The 23,837-nt window shown below is 45.0% G+C and overlaps 1 protein-coding gene across 19 annotated transcripts in view; it reads left to right on the top strand.

Annotated features, from left to right (window-relative positions):
* The window catches only part of DNM1 (dynamin 1), a 70,196-nt gene extending 48,034 nt beyond the window's left edge, over positions 1–22,162 (top strand). For 4 of the 19 annotated variants that reach the window (XM_069772089.1, XM_069772083.1, XM_069772082.1 and 1 more), the window contains 7 exons: positions 8,033–8,142; positions 8,810–8,921; positions 10,188–10,199; positions 11,395–11,565; positions 11,742–11,983; positions 12,387–12,605; positions 20,080–22,162. In XM_069772089.1, the coding sequence (XP_069628190.1) occupies positions 8,033–8,142; positions 8,810–8,921; positions 10,188–10,199; positions 11,395–11,565; positions 11,742–11,983; positions 12,387–12,605; positions 20,080–20,152 (939 nt within the window). In that variant the 3' untranslated portion in view covers positions 20,153–22,162. Of the gene's footprint in view, positions 1–8,032; positions 8,143–8,809; positions 8,922–10,187; positions 10,200–11,394; positions 11,566–11,741; positions 11,984–12,386; positions 12,606–15,843; positions 15,881–20,079 lie in introns of all 19 variants that reach the window. The other 15 variants (XM_069772096.1, XM_069772092.1, XM_069772090.1 and 12 more) reach the window with 12 other exon arrangements.
* The last annotated feature ends 1,675 nt before the right edge of the window (positions 22,163–23,837 follow it).

Here is a 23,837-nt window from a genome sequence, read left to right as displayed (position 1 = left end):
TCCCAAGACCTGGAGACCCTCCTTGAGGTACCTGCACCTCCTGAACCTTGTGGGATTATGCCGCAGACCAGCAGTGGGGTGGGAGAGGTGGGGAGGAGCCTGCTCTGGCTGCTGGCAATATAGAGCAAGATTTCCTTGCTCAGGGAGGCCACAGTGTCCCCAGGGCTGGAGCAGCAGCACAGCACCACAGCACACTGGCTAGCTGCTCAGCAAGCACCATAGTGGACACGATACAAGAATTTGATTCGATTAGTCCTTCTGCCTTGAATCCCTTATGAAATGCACAGTGCCCACTTCTGTGCAGGGCTTTCCCGCCTGCTGGAAAAGACGGTCTGTGAGCTGAGCTAGAGCTACTGGTGATGGGGACCTTGTAGGCAAGATGCAATGAGCACTGTGCTCAGTCGGTCCTATTAGCAAAGCTTACTGCCTGCTGGAGGGGACCCTTGTGCATTCTGCTTTGCGAGGGTGACTGTTTCTGCTGGAGTGCCTGTGACTATGTGCCACCGTGTACCGGAGTGTTTGCACAGCTGGGTAGATGGATATATCTGCTGTTTCCTTTGGGAATTTGTGTGAATGTACAATACAGATGGGACCTTCTGTCCTTACTCAGGTAAATCATGTACTAGAAATTTGGGGCTTGTAAGAACAGGTGAGTACATGAGAAGACTATGGCCTTATTTGCTTGTGTGAAAGTATTCATGTGTTGCATGCGGTGTTAGTGCATTTGAGTCCTGTGTGTACAAGAGGGTTGGGTGCTGAGTTTTAGGTACTTGCAGGTGTGTGGGGGGTGCTTCATACTCTTTATGCATCATGTTGATTCCTGCTAATCAGCTGTGCTTGAGCTCTCTTCTCTGTCTTCATGCCTTCTCTTTTGCTTGAATTACAAAAGTATTCTCTCCTGTCCTGAGGAAGATGTGACCTTATTGACAGTCACTAGATAGCTGCTGCTTCTGTACCTGTCAATGCCTTGTACCCAATTCTAGTTTAAAAATATATACATTGATCAATACTGAGATTATTCCCCCACTGCACACACATGCACTCCCCCTGCCCCCCCCCCCCCCCTCCCCAGTCTGTGTCCTTGAGGCCCAGCTCAGCTGGTAGAAATCCTTTTGTCTTTGTTCTGATGCCCATGAGCCATCAGAAACTTGCTGTGATGGGTCTGGCTGCAGCCAGGTTTTTGCATCCAGCTTGTTTATAGACCACAGGAGTAGGTCTGCTTGGAGGTTGTTCCTCTCCTGCTTTCACACTGCTCTCAGGTGCTTTCTGGAACCTGTTCCTTCTCCTTACATCCTCTGTGGAGGTCTTTCATTCATTCACTCATCTTTTTTCACAAGTGCATGTTTTCTCATGGGTGATATCTTAGTCTTAATCAGTTCTCATTTATGCTTTCACTCACTGTTTCTCTTCTTTCTTTTCCAGACAAACATCAAAACAAACACATCTTCCAGAGCATCCAAACCTCCAACTTTCAATTCTTTGTGGGTTTTTCTTTATATTAATGACCAACATTCTTTACCATGTGAAATCCCCTTTCTCTCCAGTCACCTTTCTGTGCTTGATCCTGCTTTAGGTAGCAAAGCACAGTGCAGTTGTAACCCTGCCAGGCCTGTGTGTCTATCTCTGCATTTTATGGCAAAGTTCAGCATGTGAAACACAAGCCATCCTGAACACAGTTACCCCTGGGACAAGTGCGTGAAGCTGAAAGAAATAAGTAGGGGATGAGAGAGATGGAGGAGGTAAAAGAGGGTTATAAGTTGTTGGTGAACAGGCAGGTAAAAGTGATCATCAAGCATGGCTCCAAAGGGTTATATCCTCCCAGGCTGAGGGATGAGTGAACTTTGCATGCAGCTATCCCCGCAGCCCACCCTCTCCAAGCATGTCCCTCTGCCGTGCAGGTGTTGCCGTCCCCGTGCAGCACTGGCAGTGTGTGGTGTATCCCAGCACAGCCTAACCAATGTGCAGACTACTGTACAATCTCGTAGTCCTGAACAGGTAGTCTGAACACTGGGCAGACGGAGTGGAGCCTCTGTGATCTGCTCTCCGGCTATCAGCAGCTCATTAGTCCTTTCCCCTCCCTGCTTTTGGGATGGGATTTTGGGGGCAGAGGTGGGGTGAAGGAAAGTCCAAGTCCTGATTGAAGAAACATCCTTCTCTGGCAGCTGGGAAGAAGAAATGTTGCTCTCTGCATGTTTCCAATTTGGAGCAAGCTTCCAAGCTCCTTCCTCTTCCAGTGCTGGTATCAGGCTGGTACCTGGTTTCCACCTGGCGTATGCTGCACCTTTTTAGAAAGAGGGGAAAAAAAAAATTATCTATTACTGCTGTTTGGGGAGAAAATGCTGTGAAGCTTTGACTGTCACCCAGGTGTGCAGACCTTGTTTCATTCAACTCCTTTTCTTCCCTGTGGAGCTGTGTGGGAGGATTCCCAGGCCCCATATACCCTCGCCTCCTTCTGCCCAGTTCTGTCCTTTATACCAGCCCTTTGCCTGGGGTCCGGAGCAAAGCTCAAACAGGACCAGCCTTTGCTTCCAAGTCCTCAAAAGGGTCCTTTGACCCACCTTGGCCAGTTGCCTTTGCAGCTCACCTCCGGCTACTGCAGGAGCAATCCGCATCCCCTCTTTTTCTCCCCCCGCTATGTCTGGCATTGCTGAGCCTCCCTCCCTCCCTCTTCTGATTTTTTGCTCCCTCCCTTCTTGCTTCCCTTCTGTCCTTCTGCCTCAATTGACGTGGCAGTGGAAAGCTAACTAGACTCGAGGGAGGAGCTTGCTGGCTGCTGGGAAGGCCGGAGGTTGGCAGGAAGTGAGCCGGCTGACGGATGGGGTTGCGCGGGGGAAAGGAAGGTTCCCTACCCCGCATGGAAACTTGAGGAATGCTGTCGCTTTCTGTGGTGCTTGGCTCCCATGTAATGATTCCAGATGTTAGCCCTAGGTTGAGCGGTTTGCTCCCTCTCTCCCTGGTGCTGCAGGGATAAAGAGGGCTTTATGTATGCCACATGTCTCCCTTCCAGGATCCCCTTCTCTTGTATGTATGCTAGTGGATGGTTAAGATTTGTGGCCCAAAATACAAATGCCCGGAACTCCTGCTTTGGCTCCAGCCATGCACTGGGGAAGGGTAACCAACCTTCTCCTTTTCCCAAAGGTGTGCAACACTGCACGTGTGTTGCGCTTTACCTCATCAAAGCAAGTCAAATGCTTGGGGAGGGTTCATCCCTGTCTTGGCACAGGGCCAGGTGCAGGAAGAAATGCCTGCTTGTCCTTTGCAAAGGTTGGTGGACATTGTTGTGACCTTAGAGAGGTCATGATAGTGGAGTTTTGGGCACTGTAGCCCCTCTTAAGCTACTCAGTTTCTGCCTGTGCTTTCTCATACACCCTCTGATGGCTTCCTAGGGTTGGCCTTAGCTGCATGTTTCAATCTGCACATTATTTCAGCTGATGTAAATAAAAGTCTTTACTTGCAGGTAAAAGTGATTTGTGCAGGTGATTTGATTACCATTGCTGTGTTTACTAACACAACATTAATAGTTGTTATTAATCACATGAGTCCAGGCCTAGTGTCTACAGTGCTTTTGAACTAAATCAGCTTAAAATCTTAGGGTGTGTTGTTTAAGTTAAACCAATGCAGCTTTCTGATGTAAACAACCCATTACAGCTGCTTTGCAGCTTGGAGCAGTGATCACAGTGTCCAGTAAAACTCTGAGGGTAAAAGTTAAGCGATAGAGGTGGGCTGTGTTTTGGAAAGATGGTCTCAAGATGCATGTATGTGTAGGATGACTAGGGCTTCCTGGAAGAATCACAGCTCAGAAATTCAGCTCATCTAATGTGCATTTTCTTTGCAAAGACAAGAAGCAGAAAGTGGTTGGTAATGTCTTGTTTGGGGGGGGTTGGTTCAACTTAAAATGCTCAGCTAACTTGTTTTCAAATACTCCAGACTATTTTTCAGAGACTTCTTCCTAATAATCTTGTAGTGTGTGTGTATTCATGCAGTGTGTTTACTATCAATTATAATGTTAATGTTTTTTTCCATTTGAGTAGAGTTTTATTACTGGAGTTCCCAAAATGCTGTGCATGTGTTTAACACAAATGATTTGACTGAAACTAGTCATCTCTGGGGCAGGTTTGTTTACTTGTAGTGCTTTACATCTTACAAGAACGAAAGAAGATTAAGAGGTTTAAGCAAGATGAATTTCTCCTAACTTCACATGGCCACCAATTAAAACAATGGCAATGCTCTGTCTCCCATATCCACAGACCCTTGCCTCTGTGCAAAAGGAGGTGTTTGTCATAACAGCTACAGGGAAACCTTTAATTAGTTTATTTGTGCTCCAAATGCAAACTGAGACCTAATAATTCTGCCAATTAATTTCTTGTACTGTGAGTGCCAATTTCCAACCTTAGGGGAGCCCACACATACATCTGTCAGCTTCATCTCACATGTATCCAAGAGCAGGAAAATTTAACTTGCTGTTGAGGCAGTCTAGTTGAATGGAGGAAATGCTTTGAGTCAGGCTGGCTTGCTGCCTGCTGAATTTTGTGAACTTCTTGTAGGTTATTACCTAAGGGTAGCAACAAATAATTCAGATGATAGTGCAAACCATTGCTGTCTCTGGCCACAACCAATCTCTAGAATTTAGCCACCATAAAGAGGTGTGTAGCCCTGATAAGGATGTTGCAACATCAGGCTGCAACTGCAGTATCCTTTTTTTTTCCTCCAGCTGTTGTGCTTCACACTCCACAATTGGAATGGCTAATGGATCCTGGTCTCCTTCCTGGCCATGTGTATTTTCTTTCTTTGGTAGATGCAAAGTACAGAGCCATATGTCTGGCTGTATCTGCACTATATTGGGGGCGGGGGAGTAATCCTCTGGCATTTATCCTGCCTGTGCAAGTAGCTTGCAGTCATCTCTCTATGCAGTTCTCCATGCAAGCAGTGTGATTCCTGCTGGGAGCAGCAGCCCTGATTAGGGGTAGCTTGCCCTGTGCCTACAACATTCCCTAGCCAACGCTGAGCATCCATATTCTGTTTTGTATAGCCAGCCTGAGTGCTTCTGCCACTTCACTACCTCTCCTTGGCCTCATGGCTCTACAGATTAACTCACAGCCAACATGCACATTTTACATAACATACTCCGCTGCTGAGAGAGAGTTCTGCCTGATTTTTTTTTTTTCTTATAGATGAGGGGAGATAGCTTATGAGCAACATAAGCCTCTTGGGATCAGACTGAGGGCTTTGAATATAGTATTTCACAAACTACTTTCCCATTTCGATGTGTGCTGGCTCTTCCTTCTCTTCCCTCCCCTCCAAGTCTCGAAAGCTAGAGAGAGAAGCCCTTTTCCCCTCTTGGCCAGGATGCTATTCAGCCATAGCACATACTGCCAGATTGCTAACATATGGGCAGAGTGCTCAGCCAAAGTTTTGGGAGGCTCAGCCCTTGGCAGCTCTTTCCACACTTTCCTGTCTCTACATTCAGGAAATGAAGTCAGAGTGTTGATATAAAACAGGCTGGGTTGAAAACTGAGAAGCTGGAAAGACCGAAGTGGGGGAGTGGGAGGGGGGAGGTGTGGGGAGATGGAGAGGTGCAGGGGCTCATTGCAGTGTGCATTGCCCTGCAGCATGTGTGGGTTGGGGGTTTCTTGCCTTGTGCCGGTGTCTTCCATTTGATTGCTCTTGCTGCCTCAGAGTCAGAGGACTGATAATTTCATGCTGGCAGATAGATACATGCGTCTTTCCTCTGGCATATAGAAGGATCAGCATGCAGAGATAGTGTTGTCTTGATCATGCGGCAGCATTTATGCAAGAGCTTGGAAGGGGTGAAAGTTGAAACTCTGGCAAAGAGCATCTATTTCCATATCTGGGACATGGGATTCCCTTACCTTTTGACTTTTTTTTCCTGAAGAATGACTCCATTGCTAAATTTCTATGGAATGATGTGGTTCTAATGCAGCATGATTTTTCTGAGACAGCTTTAACATCAGTTATTTTTTTTACTACCCCAGGGACTCTGTGGGGTGGATTCAGGGAGTTCTAGTTAAGTGAGACTGGTGGGGATGGCCTGTCTTGCTTAGGGACTTAGCAGTTAATGTACTTCACTTTTAGGTCACTAGTTCAACCTAAACCAGCATAATAATAACCCAAAGTAATAGAAAGCTGGAAGCTGTTTGCAGCTTACAGAACCTGAAGTGGTCTGTGTGGCTCTGAGACTAGTACCTGGCTGACAGGCGTCCCATCACAAAAATGCTTGCCCACCTCTAATCTAGATTGATCAACAATACTAAACAATCCAGGGAAATGTGCTTGAAAGAGCAATCCTGCTTTCATAGCCTGGCATCTTTGAGAGAGAATGGAGAATTTGGCAGCTACCCAAGTGATCTGTTTTCTAGGTGCTGGCTTCTGGGATATTCTTGTTGCGTAAGTTTTGTAATGGACTGGTATAGTTTGATCTTTGGGGTACATCTGAACCATGTACTGTCTGGTATCCTTAGCAAACTCAAGTCAATTTAACTGAAACTTAAGAGGATGTTAGGCTGGACTTGCCATCCTCTGGGTGTTTGAGCTCAGCAGCTTTGTCATCCTTATCTGCTGCTCTGCCCTGCCCCTCCTTTCTAGCTAGCTCTTCAGGATCTCTGCTCACTGACTATCTTTGTTTTCCATTCTTGTTTCCCCTGAGAGCAATCGTGTTGTTTCCAGCCAAGAAAGGTCTACAAACACATGACATGCTCACAAGCGGACAGTCACACATGCACGCTTGCACACAAAAATATACTCTATTTCAGTCTTGGATAGCTGCAATTCTGCCTTTTGGAGACCAGTGTGATGGCTCCCTCTCTTGTTATGTTGAGGTATAATACCCAGCTGGAACAGGATGTTCCAAATGGGGACCTTAAACCAAACTCACTTCTGTTAATCTGCTGTAGATCCAGACTTGAAGCTAAGCAGGGAGAATGATTTCTGACTTTCTGAATGTAAATGTAAAAATTAAGCTCAAGTTTGTTAAAAAATGATACCTAGGGTCAAAAATGTTGAGGATGGTTTTTGGATGTCTTGTTCTGTATTTAGCTGGAGATGTCTCATAAGAACCAGACTGGAGGGTTGTGGGTGCAGTTACTCTGAAAAACAGGTCCCTTAAAGCTCTCTGAATCTGGTTGCTGGAATTTCAGACTCTGGTTTTTAACATCAGGTAGTAAACTGCCTATATTACTTGAGCTTCTAATCATTTGGAGTGTGAGACTTTCATTAATGAGCATAGTTACTTGATTTTTTTTTTCCAATACAGGAGGCCTTCAGGTAATGTTGCAGTAACCTGTATTATTGTAGCCAGACCTGCTCTTTGATCTTCTGATGCATATTTATTATTGCTTGCTTAATACTTTAAAAGGGTTCACAGTAACCAATAGAGTGTAGGACAGTGGTAGGATGAAGTGAGGAAGTCAGCTTTTCTGAAGAGGTGAATTTAAGCTGATATAGTCCGTAACTTCTGTGTCAAGCCACCTTCTCTCTCTATCACATGCCTGGCTTTTCTTGAATCTGGATATAGGCTTGTAGTGATTAAAAGTAAAACACCGAGGTGGTGACAGTGAGGCTATGAGGGCTGCTGTGCCCCTCTCTGACCAGCAGCAGTGTTTCACTCCATTAATGCTGGCCTGAGAACAGAGGTATGAGGAGCCTTTCCCAGGCAGACCTGCTCTGGGTGTCAAGTGGCTGGTGAGGGTCTTGGTGCTGACTGACCCCTTGCTGGCAAGAGTGAAGACCTTGATGTTGATCACAGCCTGGGGAATGGGGATGGTGCCATGCTGCTGCCTGCTCCTGGAGGAGTTAATGGGGCAGGGTTGTTGGGCTACATGACAAAAGCAGTCAGCAAGGACAAACTCCTCTTTCTAGAGGTCCCCTTTTCTCACAGACTTAAGGGACCAGAGGACCTGCGTTGAGAATGCCTCTCGTGATGTAGGGTCTGTATTGCTGACTGACTTCCATGCTGGCAGAGTAGTGCCACGCTGCTTTGGAGCAGTGAGTGACTTGTTACTGATCCCCTTTCCAGGAGAAGGAGAAGAAGTATATGTTACCAGTGGATAACCTGAAACTGCGAGATGTTGAGAAGGGGTTCATGTCCAGCAAGCACATCTTTGCTCTCTTCAACACTGAACAGAGGTATGCTCACATCTCAACATGCCAAGCTGTTGAAGCTAGGGACAAGCTTTATGTAATATTGGATAGGAGGGCATAGAGATGAGTGTGTTAGTTTAGCTGTCCAGGAAAGATGCGCATATCCTTTAAGGATAGTAATTTTTGGAGGAGATGGGGGACTTTTTAGAAGTCTGGCTTCATTCTTTCTGATCTTCCAGATGTGTACCATTTTCTTTCTTCACCAGTGCATGGTCTACAGTGTGACCTTAGTCTTCAGCTATTTGGTGTGGTTACCTTGGCCTGGCTGTGGCTGGAGTATATACTTACAATCGGTGTTCTTAGTGAGTGAATAGGGAAAGCTATAGGAGATTGCTGGATTTCTCCAGCCAATCTGGGTCCCCTGTGAGCAGAACTGAAAAGGGAATCTCTTTCAGGCCCTGTTGAAATTAGGGCTTTTAGGGCAGGGCTAGAGGCTTGGGGAGAGCAGGACACAACTGATTTGGGGGCAGACTTGCTCATGAGAAATTCATTTCTTTTCCCTCAGCAGGCATGTCATGAGGGTACTAGCAAGGGACTAAGTGTATCTGCCTCAAAATGATAGGAAGATTCCCTGCTCATTGTCATCTTTGTCAAATATGGGCAAATGTCTGTTTTGCAATAGGGAAGAATAAAATGTTTGTCTTCCTTTCAGGAATGTTTACAAGGACTACCGGCAGCTGGAGCTGGCCTGTGAGACCCAGGAGGAGGTGGATAGCTGGAAGGCTTCCTTCCTTCGTGCAGGAGTCTACCCAGAGCGTGTTGGGGTAAGTTACAGCCATAATAATGGGATAAGAAGGAACACAGCATGTATCTTAAGAAGGATAGCTGTATCCTCTTATGTGAAAAATAAGGCTGTGAAGGTTTTGTCTCTTTCCTGAGCTGAGGATATTTTGGAACAAAAATTTAAGTTTTCAGTATGTCGTGGTGCTTCCTTTAAGGAAGTTTGGGATAAAGTAATTGGTAGCTTCAAAGGGGAGATAAAGTAGGCAAAGACTGCCTTGAATAAACTCTTCTAGCGCTCTTGTTTTGTGGGCATTAAATTCCCAATATAAGGAGGACATTTAACTACTTGACTGCTAAGTGGTATGTGTCTGCTGAGCAAAGGCACTGTTCCTTTTTAGTAACACTTACTGTACAGTCTTGTTAGGAGCTTCCTGGCTTAGTAGTTGTTTTCCCATTCCTTCCCCCACCCAATTAGGAAGGGATGTTCTTTGAATTTTATTTCTTTTTTGCTTGGTAGACACCTTAATATGCCACTTTAGCAAGACCTCTTATCTCTTCCGTTAGCCTTGTCCCACAACACTTGCTGTCAGCATTATGCTCTGCTTTAAAATTATGTTCTAGAGAATTGTGGAATATGTTCCTGCTCAAAGCCTTCCTGTTCCTCTGTGAGAGGAAGCTGCTATAAATAATTTTCCCCATTAGAAAAGTGATAATTGCTTATCTGTTTGTATTTGTTGCTTCTAATAGACTTCTTGCATTCATCTTTCCTGTTACACTTTAAGATCGTGTTTTTTGCCTTAAAGCATTTCCTGACAAACTGATGTGATACTAAAAAAAAAAAAAAAAAAAAAGATTAGGGACTGGACCTTAACAGTGACATGACTTCAAATTGGCTTTGGACCAGACTGGACCTCTTAAACACGTACTCATGAAGGACACGTGCCACCTATTGGTGTGCAAATGGAGCGGTTTGACATAGGAACACTGATTGCTAGGTTGACTGTCTCAAAACCCTGTGTAATGAATAACAAGTAGCCATTGTAGGTAAGTAAATTTCCCTTTGTTGTGAACAATACCATTTCCTTTGCAGAGCATCCCATTTTGATTTTCAGTTTAGCTAAACAATTCACTTGTTCTTCTTCCAGGGGAATCTAGGTATTTATGTATTTCTAGCGCGATTGGTCTTTTGCTTGTTCAGTGCTATTATGGGATCTTCTCCAAATTCTGGGACCAACTAAAAGTTGTCTCTTTTTTTTTGTCCCTTTTTGTTTTAATTTTTTCCACATATGCTCAAACTGGCCTGCCAGGACAAGGACAAAGTAAGTCTGACCCTCTCTGCCTGTTTTGCCGCCTGGGGCTCTCACCAGATAGTTCTCTTTTGTTTTTTCCTTTTGTCACAGTTTCCTGAGAGGCATGTGCTTCTTCTCCCTCTTTGTACCTTCTGTTGGATTGCTGCTGTTTGTTTCTGTTCTTGGTTTGAGTTTTCCTTTTTTCTTTTTATTTCTCCCTTTTTGTATGACTTCTGAATCTTGGTGCAAACTTATTTTTGGTTTTTTTTACCCTCTTTTTTTTTTTAAGTTGTCCTGTTTGATGTCCACTTCCTTAAAAGCTCAAATGAACAAAAGAATTTGCCCTTTCTCATATATTTTGTTCCCCAAAACAAAAGACAAGCAATTTCCTACGCTGCTGCAAATCCTTCAGACTGGGATGGTTTAAAAGAAAGATTTTTCTTTATAAAATCAAGGTTTTTTTTAAAATAAGCATTGAGAAAGGCAGCAGTCTTTCATGCTTTGCTGCTTTGAAATTGATCCCAAATGGGTGAGCCTTGGTGTTTGCTTGCTGTCAAACAGCACAGTCCAGGTTTTACCTTACAGAAAGCTAAGCAATGCATTTCAGGCAGCCAGGAAGAGATTCATCTGCTTGGTGTGAAAGAAAAGATAATTATGACTTATGATGCAGGATTTGCAGTTAAAGTGATCAGGAAGGTTTTCTAGGTTATTCCATCTACTTGTGGTTTGAGCAGTTATTTCACCTCTCTGTATCTGTTTTCTCATTTCTGTAATGAGGATAAAGATGCAGTGTGTGAGAGAGCCTGTAAGGCTTAATTTGTGGTGAGTGATTCTCAGGTCTAAACTGAATCTGGGCATGGAAGACCCAGCTCGGATGAAGAACCTTTCAGGAAGCTATAAACATTAAAAGTAAAAATTACAGCTTTGAGTATTCACTAGAGCCATAACCTGTGAACCTTGGTCAGGAGTCCCTGTTGCCTTTCACCTTTGTATAATAACTTTCTACTAAGAGAGCAGCTTTATTCTTAAAGCTCCTCAGATCTGAGCTGGAGAAGTCTATACAAACTGAGCTGTGCATGAACAATTACAGTTCAAAATGTAAGTTTAAGTTTTATTTATTGCATGCATTTCCTGCGTGTTCCCTTATTTTCTTCTCTTGGCACTCTCAGGAAAAACTAATTTTGTTACATGTGAAGAACCAGTCTGTTTCTCCTTTTCTCTGCAGGCCAGTGAAGCGGAGGAGAATGGATCAGACAGTTTCATGCACTCCATGGACCCTCAGCTGGAGAGACAAGTGGAAACGATCAGGAACCTGGTGGATTCCTACATGGCAATTGTCAACAAAACCATCAGAGACCTCATGCCGAAGACAATCATGCACCTCATGATAAACAATGTACTTATCACACTGTGGTCAATGGAGGTGGGGAGACACAGAGAAGGAGAAAAAGGGAGGGAGAGAAAGAATGAAGAAAAACCAAAGGCAGCTTGGAAGGAGGGAGAGGTGGGGACAGAATGGAGTGTTTTTGGGAAGGCAGTGGAAATTAATTCTCTCTTTGTGCTCATTTACAGACCAAGGACTTTATCCATTCGGAGTTGCTGGCAAATCTATACTCCTGTGGTGACCAGAATACGCTGATGGAGGAATCGGCAGAGCAGGCCCAGCGACGTGACGAAATGCTGCGCATGTACCATGCCCTGAAAGAGGCCCTCAACATCATCGGGGACATCAACACCAGCACTATCAGCACCCCTATGCCCCCACCGGTGGACGACTCTTGGCTGCAGGTGCAGAGCGTACCATCTGGACGCAGGTACCAGAGGCTCAGGGGGAGAGCCCCACAGACCTGCCTGATGCCTCTTCAGTGGCTAGCTGGGGCCTCCTACTGAGACAGGGAGTCCTCCTCTTCCCCTCTTCTCCCTGTGGATGAAGAGTTCTGGGTATTTGTGTTGGGAGGCTCCTAGGCTTTGAAGGCTGTGTAGGGCTGCTACGTCTTTAGAGAGGATGTGGAGGCTTCTAAACCCATAGGTTAGATGGGGCCTGAAGTAACTTTGAAGGCAACCTGAAGGCTGGCGTGGCCCTTGAAAGCCAAAGGGTGGTACGTAAAGTGATGTGAAACTAAAGAAGGAACACCGAAGGCAGCACATGGGGACCTGATGGTGACACAGGGATCCCAGGCCTGTTGTTGCAGTTGAATTTCTCTGTTTGTTTACCAGGTCTCCTACATCCAGCCCCACGCCACAGAGGAGAGCTCCCGCTGTTCCACCCACCAGACCTGGGTCTCGAGGCCCAGCTCCTGGACCACCTCCTGCTGGTGGGTCCACGCTGGGTGGTGCCCCCCCTGTGCCCTCCAGGCCAGGTGCCTCTCCTGATCCCTTTGGGCCCCCACCTCAGGTTCCTTCTCGGCCTAATCGTGCTCCTCCTGGTGTTCCCAGGTAAGTGCTGAAATGCTGCCCCACACAGGTGAGAGGTGGCCAACTTTTGGGTAGCAGCCCTGACAGTACTTAGCCTGCCTGGGCCGTAGAAGGAGAATGGAGTGCATGGTGTGGGTACAGTCTTTGGCTATTTGAGTTGGGTCCATAGGCAGGAGCATTGTTGTCCACTGAGATTTCATTGTGCAGATGAGGCAATGTCAAAGCAGCTCTCAAGAACAGAGGGGCAGCCTCTTCTGTATGCAAAGCTTGGGGGAAGAGGACTGTGAACCCGAGGGCTTTATTAAAGCAATCATACCAATGCCTCTGCTCACAAGTAGGAGGCGGTTGCCAGAAAAATCACAGGACTGGAGTGACAGTACACCTTTCAAGGCAGTTCCCCTCTCTGCGTAGGGCTCCCCAAAGTCTGAAGTTGCCCTTTTTCTCCTGGCCCAGAGTTCTTCAAGGTGAGTTGGAGAGACCTTTATCTAGGCTGTTCAGATGCTTTTCAGCTAGGAGAATATTGCAGTATCACTGGCAGGGAAATGGATTTTTTTTTTTAGGCATTTTTGTCACTTCTGTAATCAATTGAACATTTTCCAGTCTCAGAGGTTCAAATCACACAGCTTGCTTTTTCCATTAGGAAACTCAATTCCTTTCCTGTTCAGTCACTTCAAACACACTTCAACATAGTAGTAAGGGATTATCCCCTGTGCAGCTAAGCATGTGTTCCTGGACAGGACTTAGTAGGCAGTCTGGAAGCAGGAATGCTTTTAGGTTGGGTACTTGGTCCCCTGTGAGGAAGAGAAGGTAATTGCAGAGTAAAGAATGAACATAATCAGGAACTCCCCAATGACATGCCACAGGGAACACTTCCCTCATGGAAAATACTTCCCCTCTAGTGGATGCTGGTGGTGCATGTCTGAAGCTTCACCATTTTTTGTGAAAAAAACCCAGATGGTCAATGGGTGGTGATAGTATACAGTAGAAGCGGTTCAGTCTTCCTCCTGTGATAGTGCCCCAGCTTATGCTTGGTGCTGCCTGTTTGGAGGGGAAGTGTTCTCTGCCAGGCTGTATCCAGCGCAGAGGTGGATGGGTCCAAAGAGATTATAGACCAGTTTGACTCTGGTGTGTGCAAATGGTTTTACTTTCTTGGTGCCTCTGCCCCAGTCCTCCCTATGCACCTTGATGCAGCTCCCACAGTAACTTGTCCACACATGCCTCAGTGTTGCCCCAGGGACTGCAGTCCTGCTGGTGGCACCTGTGGATGTCAGCATGCTTCTACTGTGTATTTTGGCTCTTGCTTCTTGTGACCCTGCTTTTCCATATACTGTTACTTTGTGGGTTTTTTTCAGTATACTTATGCTTCTTTCTGTCTCCATCTTTCTCCTTTCACTCAGTTTCATTTCTTCACTCATGAAAAATATTCTATATACCTGATCATCATGATAGGATTCCCCAAATCGGCTGAAATGAATTGACCTTTTTGAAGAAATCTGTCATAGCTTATCTTAGTGGCTTTTCTGCCTTTTGCATGAGGTAGAAGGGTTAAGTGGAAGGTAGAGAACAGCACTGGAGCAGAGGAGGAAGGTGTTTCATACTTAACTGAGCAATCCCTTGCTTTAGAAGGAGAGATGGTAGGTTGGATTGCATGCTACTGACTGCCCTGATCTGGAGTTGAGAATATAATTCCAGAAGCTGTGAAGTGATGCTCATTCTCTGATCCCCCTCTCTGATTCTTCCAGTTGTTCATAGACTCCTCCGGATCCTGATACCAGCTTGTCATTTGAGTTCACTGATGAATGGAGAATTTCCAATGACAAGGGACTCTTTCTCTTCCCCTCCTGTATATAGAATAAGAATGTTCCCTGCTAGCACTTGGACTCGGGTCCTTCTGCCATGGGTGAACAAATGCCATCTCCATTGTTGCTTTTTTAATACCCATCTTTTTCCCTTGCTAACTGGACTACACTTGTGTTTGCGTGTGTGTGTAACAAAGTTCTTGTATATGGTATGAGTGGGCTTTGCTGTTGGAGTTGGTGTTGTGTGGTGAACTGGAAGTGCATGGTGGTGGCTGGATGTACTTTGCGTGTGTTTGCACACTGATGCCCATGTAGAAGTCTGGCAGTTTTTGTGCCTCCAGTTTGTGTGAGCATCTGATTTTATGAATGATGAACTTAGACAAGTGTTGCTCTACTTCTTTCTCATCACCATAATTGTATAGACACATGCTTTCACATATAAACACCACATCATCCATTTTCTTGCACAGAAAAGTTTTCGTGCATATAATTAAGGACACTTAAAACAGGACTTGTCATCCTGCCTCTGTACTTAGGTGAAAGTTGCAAACAGTATAAGGTCCTGTCTGTGTGCAGTGAAGGACTGCATTTGGACTATATGCCTATTGGAGCTATGCAGGAGGATTTGTTCTGGGAAAGAAAACTATGAAGATACTCCTGTAGGTATTTAGGCTCTTCAGTTTAAAATAGTTTGATAGAAACTGTAGATGAAAACTTAAGCAAGCTTGAAGGAGAAATAAGAAAGTTTAAGTGGAGAATGACTTAACCATTAGAAAAATCTGTTGAAGGCATTAATGGGTTCTCCATTCCTTGGTACATCTAAGGAAAAAGATGCAAGTGATCAGCATCACTGTAAGCATAACTTCACACAGCTTTATGACTTGAATTATTCAGGTCGGAGTAGCTGATCTCATGATTTGTGACCTTCAAAGTATAAGCCTTCACCTGCTTCTTCCCTTTTTGGGTAGTGCTCAGGACTGCATATATATTATCTCGCTCTTTCCTGAGCTGTTTGCTTCAACTCGAGCATTTAATATGGTCAGTAGATAGGAATCCTCAGTGACAGACAAGTCAAGCTACCTGTGCCCAGCTGGTGGGTGCTGAGACCTAGGTATACTACTGGTTCAGCAGGTATGAATGTCAGCCTGGGTGTGTGAGTGGACTTAGTGGGTGAGTGAGCAACGGCCAGTAAGCGTGCTAGCAGATAGATGGCTTTTGACGCAACCTTGTGCACAACAGGGTTCTGGATGTGGGCAAAGATGAGGCGGTGACTGTGTGTGTGAACTCTTGTGTGGCAGTGTGCAGTCTTACCCAGCAGTGCACACTTGTGCTGTGTTCTGGATGGGGATGTGCGAATGTCTGTCTGCAAGCGCATGTGTCTATTCCACCTTCCTGACAGTCTGTGTGGCCTCTGCCTTGAACTGTCTGAACTGCCATGTTGATTTCATGTTGTCTTTCAGAATCACTATCAGTGACCCCTGAGGACTGGCAGCCACGGTACGTTTTGCACTCTCCCTGCAATGCATGAGTCATTGTGTCCCCATCCTCCATTACTTTGCCTGGCAGCTCACCTCTGCTGCCTAGTTCTTGTATTAGTAACAGAGTCCCTTGTCCAATGAACCACCTCTGCCAGGATCTTATAAAGGGAGGAGTCTTGAACAGAAAAACTGGCTGATCAGAGACAGAGCAGCTGCTTGAGCTGCAGGAGCGGGGAAAGCCTCAGTACCTGATTTAAGGTCACTAGAGGACCCTTTCTCTGCTTCTAGATGGAGGAGGTGGGATGGGGGAATGAGCTCTGGTAATAAGGTCTAAACTGTGTGTGTCTTTCATTTGGTTTATATCCACACTGTTTGGGAGATCAGCTGAATGAGCTCTGTTTTGATTTGGTTTGTCAGCTCTGTTAGGATCAAGATAGACTTGGGGAGCTGTTAGTTCAGACTCCTCTTCTTATATTCCTAATGTCTGGCTGGAGAAGTGCTCCCATCCTCACTGTCCTTAGTGTTCATCGAAAGCAGGAGAAGTTTGGGTCGTTAATATCAGGACTCCCATGTCTGAGTGTAGGGTAACTCTGACATTGAATGCTCCCTGTTTATCCTTGTGTCCCATCGTCACAGTTAGAAGTGAACTCCCTTTGCTTGTTCTCCACTTGACCCTTTACCTTCTAGATTACTCTTTTGCTTCCATTCAAACTGGCTTCTCTCTGCTGCCTTATGCCCCTGTGAGAGGAAGGGTTTAGTGATCTGTACCCCCCCCCCTCCAAACACTCTACCCTCAGCTCCTGCCTGTTTCCCTTTCCTATCTCTCCCTGCATTTTGCAGTATTGTACTTGTTCAGTGATGTAGCAGGGTATTGGGGCAGGCTTGTGTGCTGTGCTGGCCCAGCAACTCTTTTGTCCTGTTAATGCTGAGCAGGGGTGTGAAGAGGGAGATCTAGCAAATTCTCCTGAGTCTTTTTCTTGGGAACCTCTAGCACTTATTGACAAAGGGGAGAAAGGGCAGAACAGGGCAGGTGTGGGGTTTTGGGGCTCCTCCCTTACTCTGTGGATGTTTCTTGATGTGAAAGGTCTGAGAGGAGTGGAGCAGCAGCAAGTCCTGTAGATTCCCTTGCTGCTGGTTGTGGTAGAGAGAACTGGGGGTGGGGAGGGTGGGGTGAAGTCCTATCTTAATAGGAATAGCAGAAGTTCAAGTGCCTGTTCCAGGGCAGGGGGCTTCACAGCTAGCCCCCATCTTGCAGCAGATGGTGTCTGCTACTGCTGCATGTAACTGCAGTTAGAGCTGAGAGGTGCCACATCACATCAAACCAATGCAGTGTTCAGTGATTGATGTGTTCTTTGAGGACATCATCTGTCAGCCCTCCTCAGTGATGACATACTGCTGCAGACATCCGTGGCAGCCCTAGAAACATGCCTTGTGGTGAACAACCTCAGGAAAGAGGTTTGCTGTTGTCTGTACCTCATTCTGGGACTCGCTGTTACGGGGCATTCTGTTCTTAATCTGGCATAAAGAGCACCAAGGAAATAAAAATTAAAAACCAAAACAACACCAAAAAACAAACAACCAAAAAAATCCCACCCCAAACATCTTGCAGCCCAAGGGAATAAATGTAATGTTCTACCATCTGTTAGGTCCTTATCAGCAGAACTTTCTATTAGCCTGTTGGTTCCTAGATATGATTAGCTCAGCATTCTAGTCTGCATATGGCTTGAAAGACTGACTTCAAGGGATATGACAGTCAGTGTAACTGGTCTCCTTGGGCTCCTGCCAGGACTCAGGTCTTGCTTTCCTTGAACTGGAGACTGCCACAGGCTTCCCTGTTGAGCAAAACTTTGTTCCTTGTTGTCCTGACAGAAGAAAGTGACTTTTCAATGAGGTAAAAAGGCTTGGCTAGCAATGTAGTGAGACAGGCTGAAGGAGTGTTTCAGGGGTAAAAGTTGCTTGAGAGACTTCTGTCCCTTTTTGTGCTGGGAAACAGTTTCCAGCCTTCTGTAACCTTACCAGGCAGATTCTGCAAGTGTTCACAGAAAACCTGAGCAAAGACAAAACCTATAAGTGTAAAAAGTGACAGCCTGTCCCCCTAAATGCTCTGACTGCTGAGATAAATAAGTGTCTGCAAAAATCAATCATAATACATGACAAAAAAGCAGCCCATCCACCTGCAAATTATTTGTGCTCCCTTCAGCCCTATTTATTCTGGTAGGGTCAAGCAGCCTCTCTTGCCAGAACACATTACATAGTCCAGTGACTTCAAGCATCCTTTTCACGTAAATCTACAGAGGCTGTTAGGGACAACCTGTCCAAGCTCCTGAAATGCAAAAAGTCCTTCAAGCTTCTCAAAAAACACCTTCTAACACATGTGACAGTGCAACAGCATCTCACTAAAGGTTGAGCTAAAGTTTTGTAAGGTTTAATTCAAATACTGTTACTGTTCCAATGATGGTAGTAGTCATTGAGTGGTTGGTATGGCTGCATTTACACCATGAGCACCCTTTAGAGATAATGCACAGATCCCACCTGTCATGAAGCTCAGGGTTACAGATTCCCCAGCTGTAACATCTCATTGCAAGTTTTGCTTCTGGGAGACAGTATTATTTCAAGCATCCTTCCAAGGTGGTTGTAATTTCTAGGTTAGCTCAATCCCATCATTATTTGCTGTAGAGGAGAGCAGTACCTTGATTGGCATGCTGACAATGGGGTCTTACAGTCCCAATTGACATTTTCAGTCAAGGAAATAACATTTGGAAATGTTTTACTGTGTGAAGCTTTTTTATGTATCATTTCCCAAGGCAAGCAACAAGTGGTTGTAATTGTTTTGAGATCTGGGGCTTAATAAACACAGAACAATAAGTTCTGCTGAGGTCTTATAAACAGGACTAGAGTTGCTCTGGTTCATTTGCCAAGATGAGGGAGCTTGCCCCAATTTATAGGTATATAGTTCCTCTGGTACCATCATGATTATAGACTTGCAGTCAGTGCAAAACAAGAGTTCTCTACCTCAGAAGACTACTGGTGCATATATCTTCCTCTGCCCCTCTTCCATTCCTCCTGTCCATTCCCTCAGCCTCTGTTTTAGGGGAGGGTCTTCACTTCCAGCAGTCAGTTGATTCTCTGTGATCTAAATTAAAGCTTGTTAGAGTGGAATTGTTCAGGTATTGTTTCTGTGACACCTCATTCTGTATGATCAGTGCAAATGCTTCCCCTCTGGTCTACATCCTGTTGGGTTTGCTCTTTGCATTTCAGGCAATTTGGACTGTAAAACTACTCCGGCTTGGTACTGAACAATTTAATTATAATGATACACCATCGTGATGCTCTTTAGGTTGCAGACACTGCAGGGAGCATGCTTTAAAGTAAAAACATAGATTGGACTCACTGACTTACAGAACACTCATTTGTAGACTTAAAGCCTGTAGTCTGAGGCTGAAGTGATCTCTCGGGTAGTGAGTTGAGAGAGACAGCAGGGGTTTTGTCTTGTATTTTCTGGGGGTTTGTTTTTCCCCAGTCCCTTACAGGAAGGAGATCCTAGAACACTTAATCCATGCAGAGGGCAAACATTTAAGTTGCTGCCCACTTACCTAGAAAGTACCAGCAAAAGAGCTGAAACAGAATGGAGTAGCAATGGCCAAAGTTCCTTTTATTGAAGCAGAAGCTGCATTTGCTGAGCACCAGAACTAGAGAACTGAAAGCAGCAAGCTTGCCCCTAACATGAGAGATCAGTACCATGTATTGGGATAGGGAGTCTTAGGCTTGCAGTAGCCTTGAGGGCAGGGGAAGAAGGTGCTCCTCCAAACCAGCCAAGAACCTCTGACAGCAGCGCGTCTCAGAGGACCCCATCCATGCTGTGTGACTGTCATGTGCTTGATACAGGAGCTCACTGTTGTCCATGCTTCTCAACTCTCATTCCAGAGCCAGTGTACTCACTGGCAATAAATCTCTGCACTTCCAAATTTCAGAGGGAAAGCAAAACTGGCTGTCAAGTGGATTGCTTTACTGGTCATCCATGCTGTGCAGAAAGGCCAGTGTGAGGCCTGATAGAAACCTGTAAGTCTTCTTCGTGAAGTTGCACTCTGGTGGTTTGTGCCTCAAGTTTTATTCTCTTGCTGGCTCAGGCGAGGTGGAGAAGCATGTGTGATTGTGACTGCAATTGCTGTGCTAACCACAGTGTGTGTTCTCTTGTTTTTGTTTTCTGCTTTTTCACAGCAGAAGGGGCCCTGCCTCACCTACTCGACCTACCATAATCCGACCGGCTGAACCGTCCCTCTTAGATTTATAACTTGAGGCTGTAGACAGCTGGCGACGAATGCCGTGCTGGCGGCTTCCCCATTCCACCCTCCCTTCCACAGCCACAGTCACTCCTTTCATCCATCCCACATCTCTGCCTCCCACCACCCCTTCCTGGTGTGTCGTAAAACACTAGCCTAGTGATCGAGCTCTTCGTCTTCACTCGTACGTCCTGTATTGCTTTGTGAGCGTAGAGTAGCCTTCATTCAGTGGCATGGATCCCTGAAGTACACAGGCTCCTTGGAAAGATCAGCCGCAGGGACGTCCTTAAGTCCAAGTGGTGGCTGTCCGTCCAGTAATTTCATCTGCCTGGTCTAGCCTGGATAAGTGTCCTGCCTGCATCAGTTAGCTGTAGCACCTAGGACTGATCTGTAGCTATTTTCTTTTTTTGTAGTTAAGACGACAAAAGTGTGACTTAGAAGAAAAACACTGTCAAAACATGTGACACCATTAGGAACAGATTAAATGTCCTGTGTATTAGTTTGACTTCTAAGGTGCAAAAATTCATGTTGGGAACAGTGCAATCAACCTTATATCTAAGTGAGGCAGGGAGATCAAGAAAGGGGGGAACTCAATGGATCGGCATAGTCCTGCTAGAGTGAAGTCTGAGATAGCGCGCACACACCTCAGCGTGCAGGGAGCACATGGACCTGCTCGCACTCAGCTCCCCAAAAGAGCTGGGGAAATCCTGCTGGTGACGCACTGGCTCCTGCCAGCAGTTGTCTTGCATCATCATTTTTGGCTGACTTTCCTGAAACCAGCAGGGAGAGGGGAATAGATATGCTGCTCCCCCCTTGCAAATGGACAACCAAACGTTTTCAGGGAGCTTGCTGTGTAATGTTTTGTTGAAAATATTTCTGCTTTGAATAAGCACATCTTTCAGTGTTTTTTGGGTACTGTGGTGACTTCTTCCGTAGCCTTTTCTTCTTGCATGTGGATGGTACGTGTTTGGGGAAACTTGTAACCGTTGTTGATCGCAACTCATCTTCTTAAGGTTTGGTTTTTACTTTTCATGCTACATGTATTAAAAAAAAAAACAAAAAAAACCAAAAAAAAACCTTGAGAATTAAAAATATATCAACCCTGTACATCTCAGATGTCATGTCTCTACCAGAGCTAAATGAGCCACCTGTGTTGCAGGCTTTCAACCAGGCCTGATTCAGATTTAAGTTATCTTATTTCAGTGGTATTGCTCTTAATTTCTGTTGTGGATCCTCTATTGTTCTGATGCCAGTTCCTTTCTGTATTTTAACTATTGTTTTACTACTTCTTCCCCTTTTCCTTCCCTTCCCCTTTTCCTTTTTTTCTTTGTTTTTCTTGTCTTTAAACTCCAGCCGGCCGGGTAAGGCCAGTCCCTCCCGCCCGGAGAGTCCAAAACCACCATTTGACATGTAGGCCTGCTCCCTCTGAGACTCTTTGCCTGCCTCTTAGCTGTTCTGTCCTGGAATGGTCTGACTCGAATCTCACACATGGCTTGTTCTGTTTGTATTTTGTGACACACACATATCAGATGTGACTGTAGTGAAACTGTTTTTGTTTTGTTTTTTTTCTTCCCAGCTGCTTAAAGGAGTTAAACAAGTATATTGTAGTAATGAGAAACATATCTTTACTGTTATAAATATATATAAATATATATATAAAGATGAAAAAATCTATATATGTCCAGGTGTTTAAAGCCATTTGTGCTTCCATGTGGATTTTAGGAAATACTTAAGTAGGGAAAGAATATCTATATACATATATATATATACACACACATCCAAAAAGTTAACCAAATCCTGATGTTGAGTTTTTGAGCTGATTGTTAAATTCTCTGCTGTGTGCAGTTGGGTTATTGTATTACCCCAGACTTGTGGGTGAACTGTCTCAGTGCTGGTAGTAGCTGTGATGCAGTTTGTGATCTACCTGTCACTCTTGTTTATTGGATGAAATAAACTATCATTTCTGTATAATGAAGGTCTCCATGACTAGAATAAAACCATCTCTCTTTCTCTTTCTCCGAGTGACTTTCAAACTGTATTTAATTATAATCTTTTCATCCCATAGAGCTTAAAAAGCTATACATGCAAGCAGGTGCTATCACTAATAGGGAAGGTGGAACAGATCTGCATCAACAGTGGTGTCCAGGAGCTGCAGTAGAGTGAAACAGCTTGTCAGATGTGGAAGTTAACTCCCTTTCTCCGTTGTAAAGGAAAATGCGTGGAGGTGCTTCAGTGACTGGACATACAGAAGGTGGGAGTTTTGCACACAAAATTGCTTGGTTCTTAAAAAGGTATTTTGCCTAGGCTGTTTGTGGCACACAGCAAGTGAGTGTTGAGTTGTAGTTTCTCTGTCAAGCAGTATTTTTTTGGTCCCATATCTGAAGTGCAGTTTGACCACGGTCTAACACGGTTGGCCAGCTCCTAATTGGAAGTTGCTTTTAGGCTGCAGTGGGATTTCTCCCCTGGCATAAACTGGGTAAACCTGTTCCTACTGTCTCCAAGCCAAAACAGAGTGCTATGGGTCTTGGATCATGGCTGCTGCTTCTCACAGTGACAACCATGTTTCTCCATAATTCCTGAACTTAGCACTGTTATCCCAATGATTGCAATGGATTCCTTAAGCCTCTGTGTAATGGGGCTGCAGCACTACTTCTGCAGGAAGAGACCAGGAGCACTGGGGTTGCTGACTTAAGTCACTGCAATACTGATGCCTGATCTAGCCCTGAGTGCTCTTGGCTACAGCTGGCTGTGGTACTTGTGGTATCCCCCTAGTAAGGCTTCAATAAGCTGAAAATCTCCTTGAAGATTTTATTCATAGTAGATACTGGTGTGGGTTGAGTTGAATAGACTAGATCTCTAGTGTGTTGTAGCTACCTGTCTTGCATGTTTTTATGGGTTGTAACTTCAGCTTCTATGCAGCTGAGACAATAACCATTGCTTGCCCTACCCTGTCCTATTTTTTTTTTCCTCACTGGGACTGCTCCATCTATCCCTGGTGTTATATATAGGGTTGTTCTTAAAGAATATTATATTTTTGAAGGCAAAACTATGTATTCAAGTAAATATTAGAGCCTTATTTTGCAAAACCAGAAACCTCTAATCTACTAGCTGTGAAAGGTTAAATACCTTCTGATGAGAATACCAGCTACTCCTATCCACGGATGTACAGCCCTGTCAAAGAAAAAGTGTCCTCTTTCCAGTGCAACAGCTGTTTCCTGTTGTTTGGTGCTTATGGCCTTTAAGAAGCATTTTTTTACTTTCCCTCATATCAGAGGTGCATAGGTAGTTCACTTGCTCCAATTTAAAGCTATTGTGTGTCAGCTGAATAGTAGTTCCTGCTCTTAGTTCACTCCAAGTAAAGGTGGGGTCAGGGAACAGGGTAAAAGCTGAAGCTGAAGCTTGGGTCTGGATGTGAAATGCTAGCCAAGAGAAAGGCCTCAGGCTTGTTGGTAGTCTGTCTACAGGAAAACATTCATGAAAGCCAAGTGAAATAGGGCATTGATGCCAGGGCAGGTGTTTTTAATAAAGAATTCATTCTTCACTTTTTTTCTAGCGAAATTTCAAGGCGATCTGTGCAGAAGAAACACATCTAGTCAGTGCCCATCTGAATATATTTATTCAGAAAAATTTGTAACAGGATTAAGTCACCTCTGCAACAGACTGCAGACCTTCTTCACTGGTCTTGTCTCCTTCACA

Source organism: Haliaeetus albicilla, chromosome 26 (genome assembly GCF_947461875.1).
Source record: "Haliaeetus albicilla chromosome 26, bHalAlb1.1, whole genome shotgun sequence".
NCBI lineage: Eukaryota > Metazoa > Chordata > Aves > Accipitriformes > Accipitridae > Haliaeetus > Haliaeetus albicilla.
This window is presented reverse-complemented; position numbering and strand designations above follow the sequence as displayed.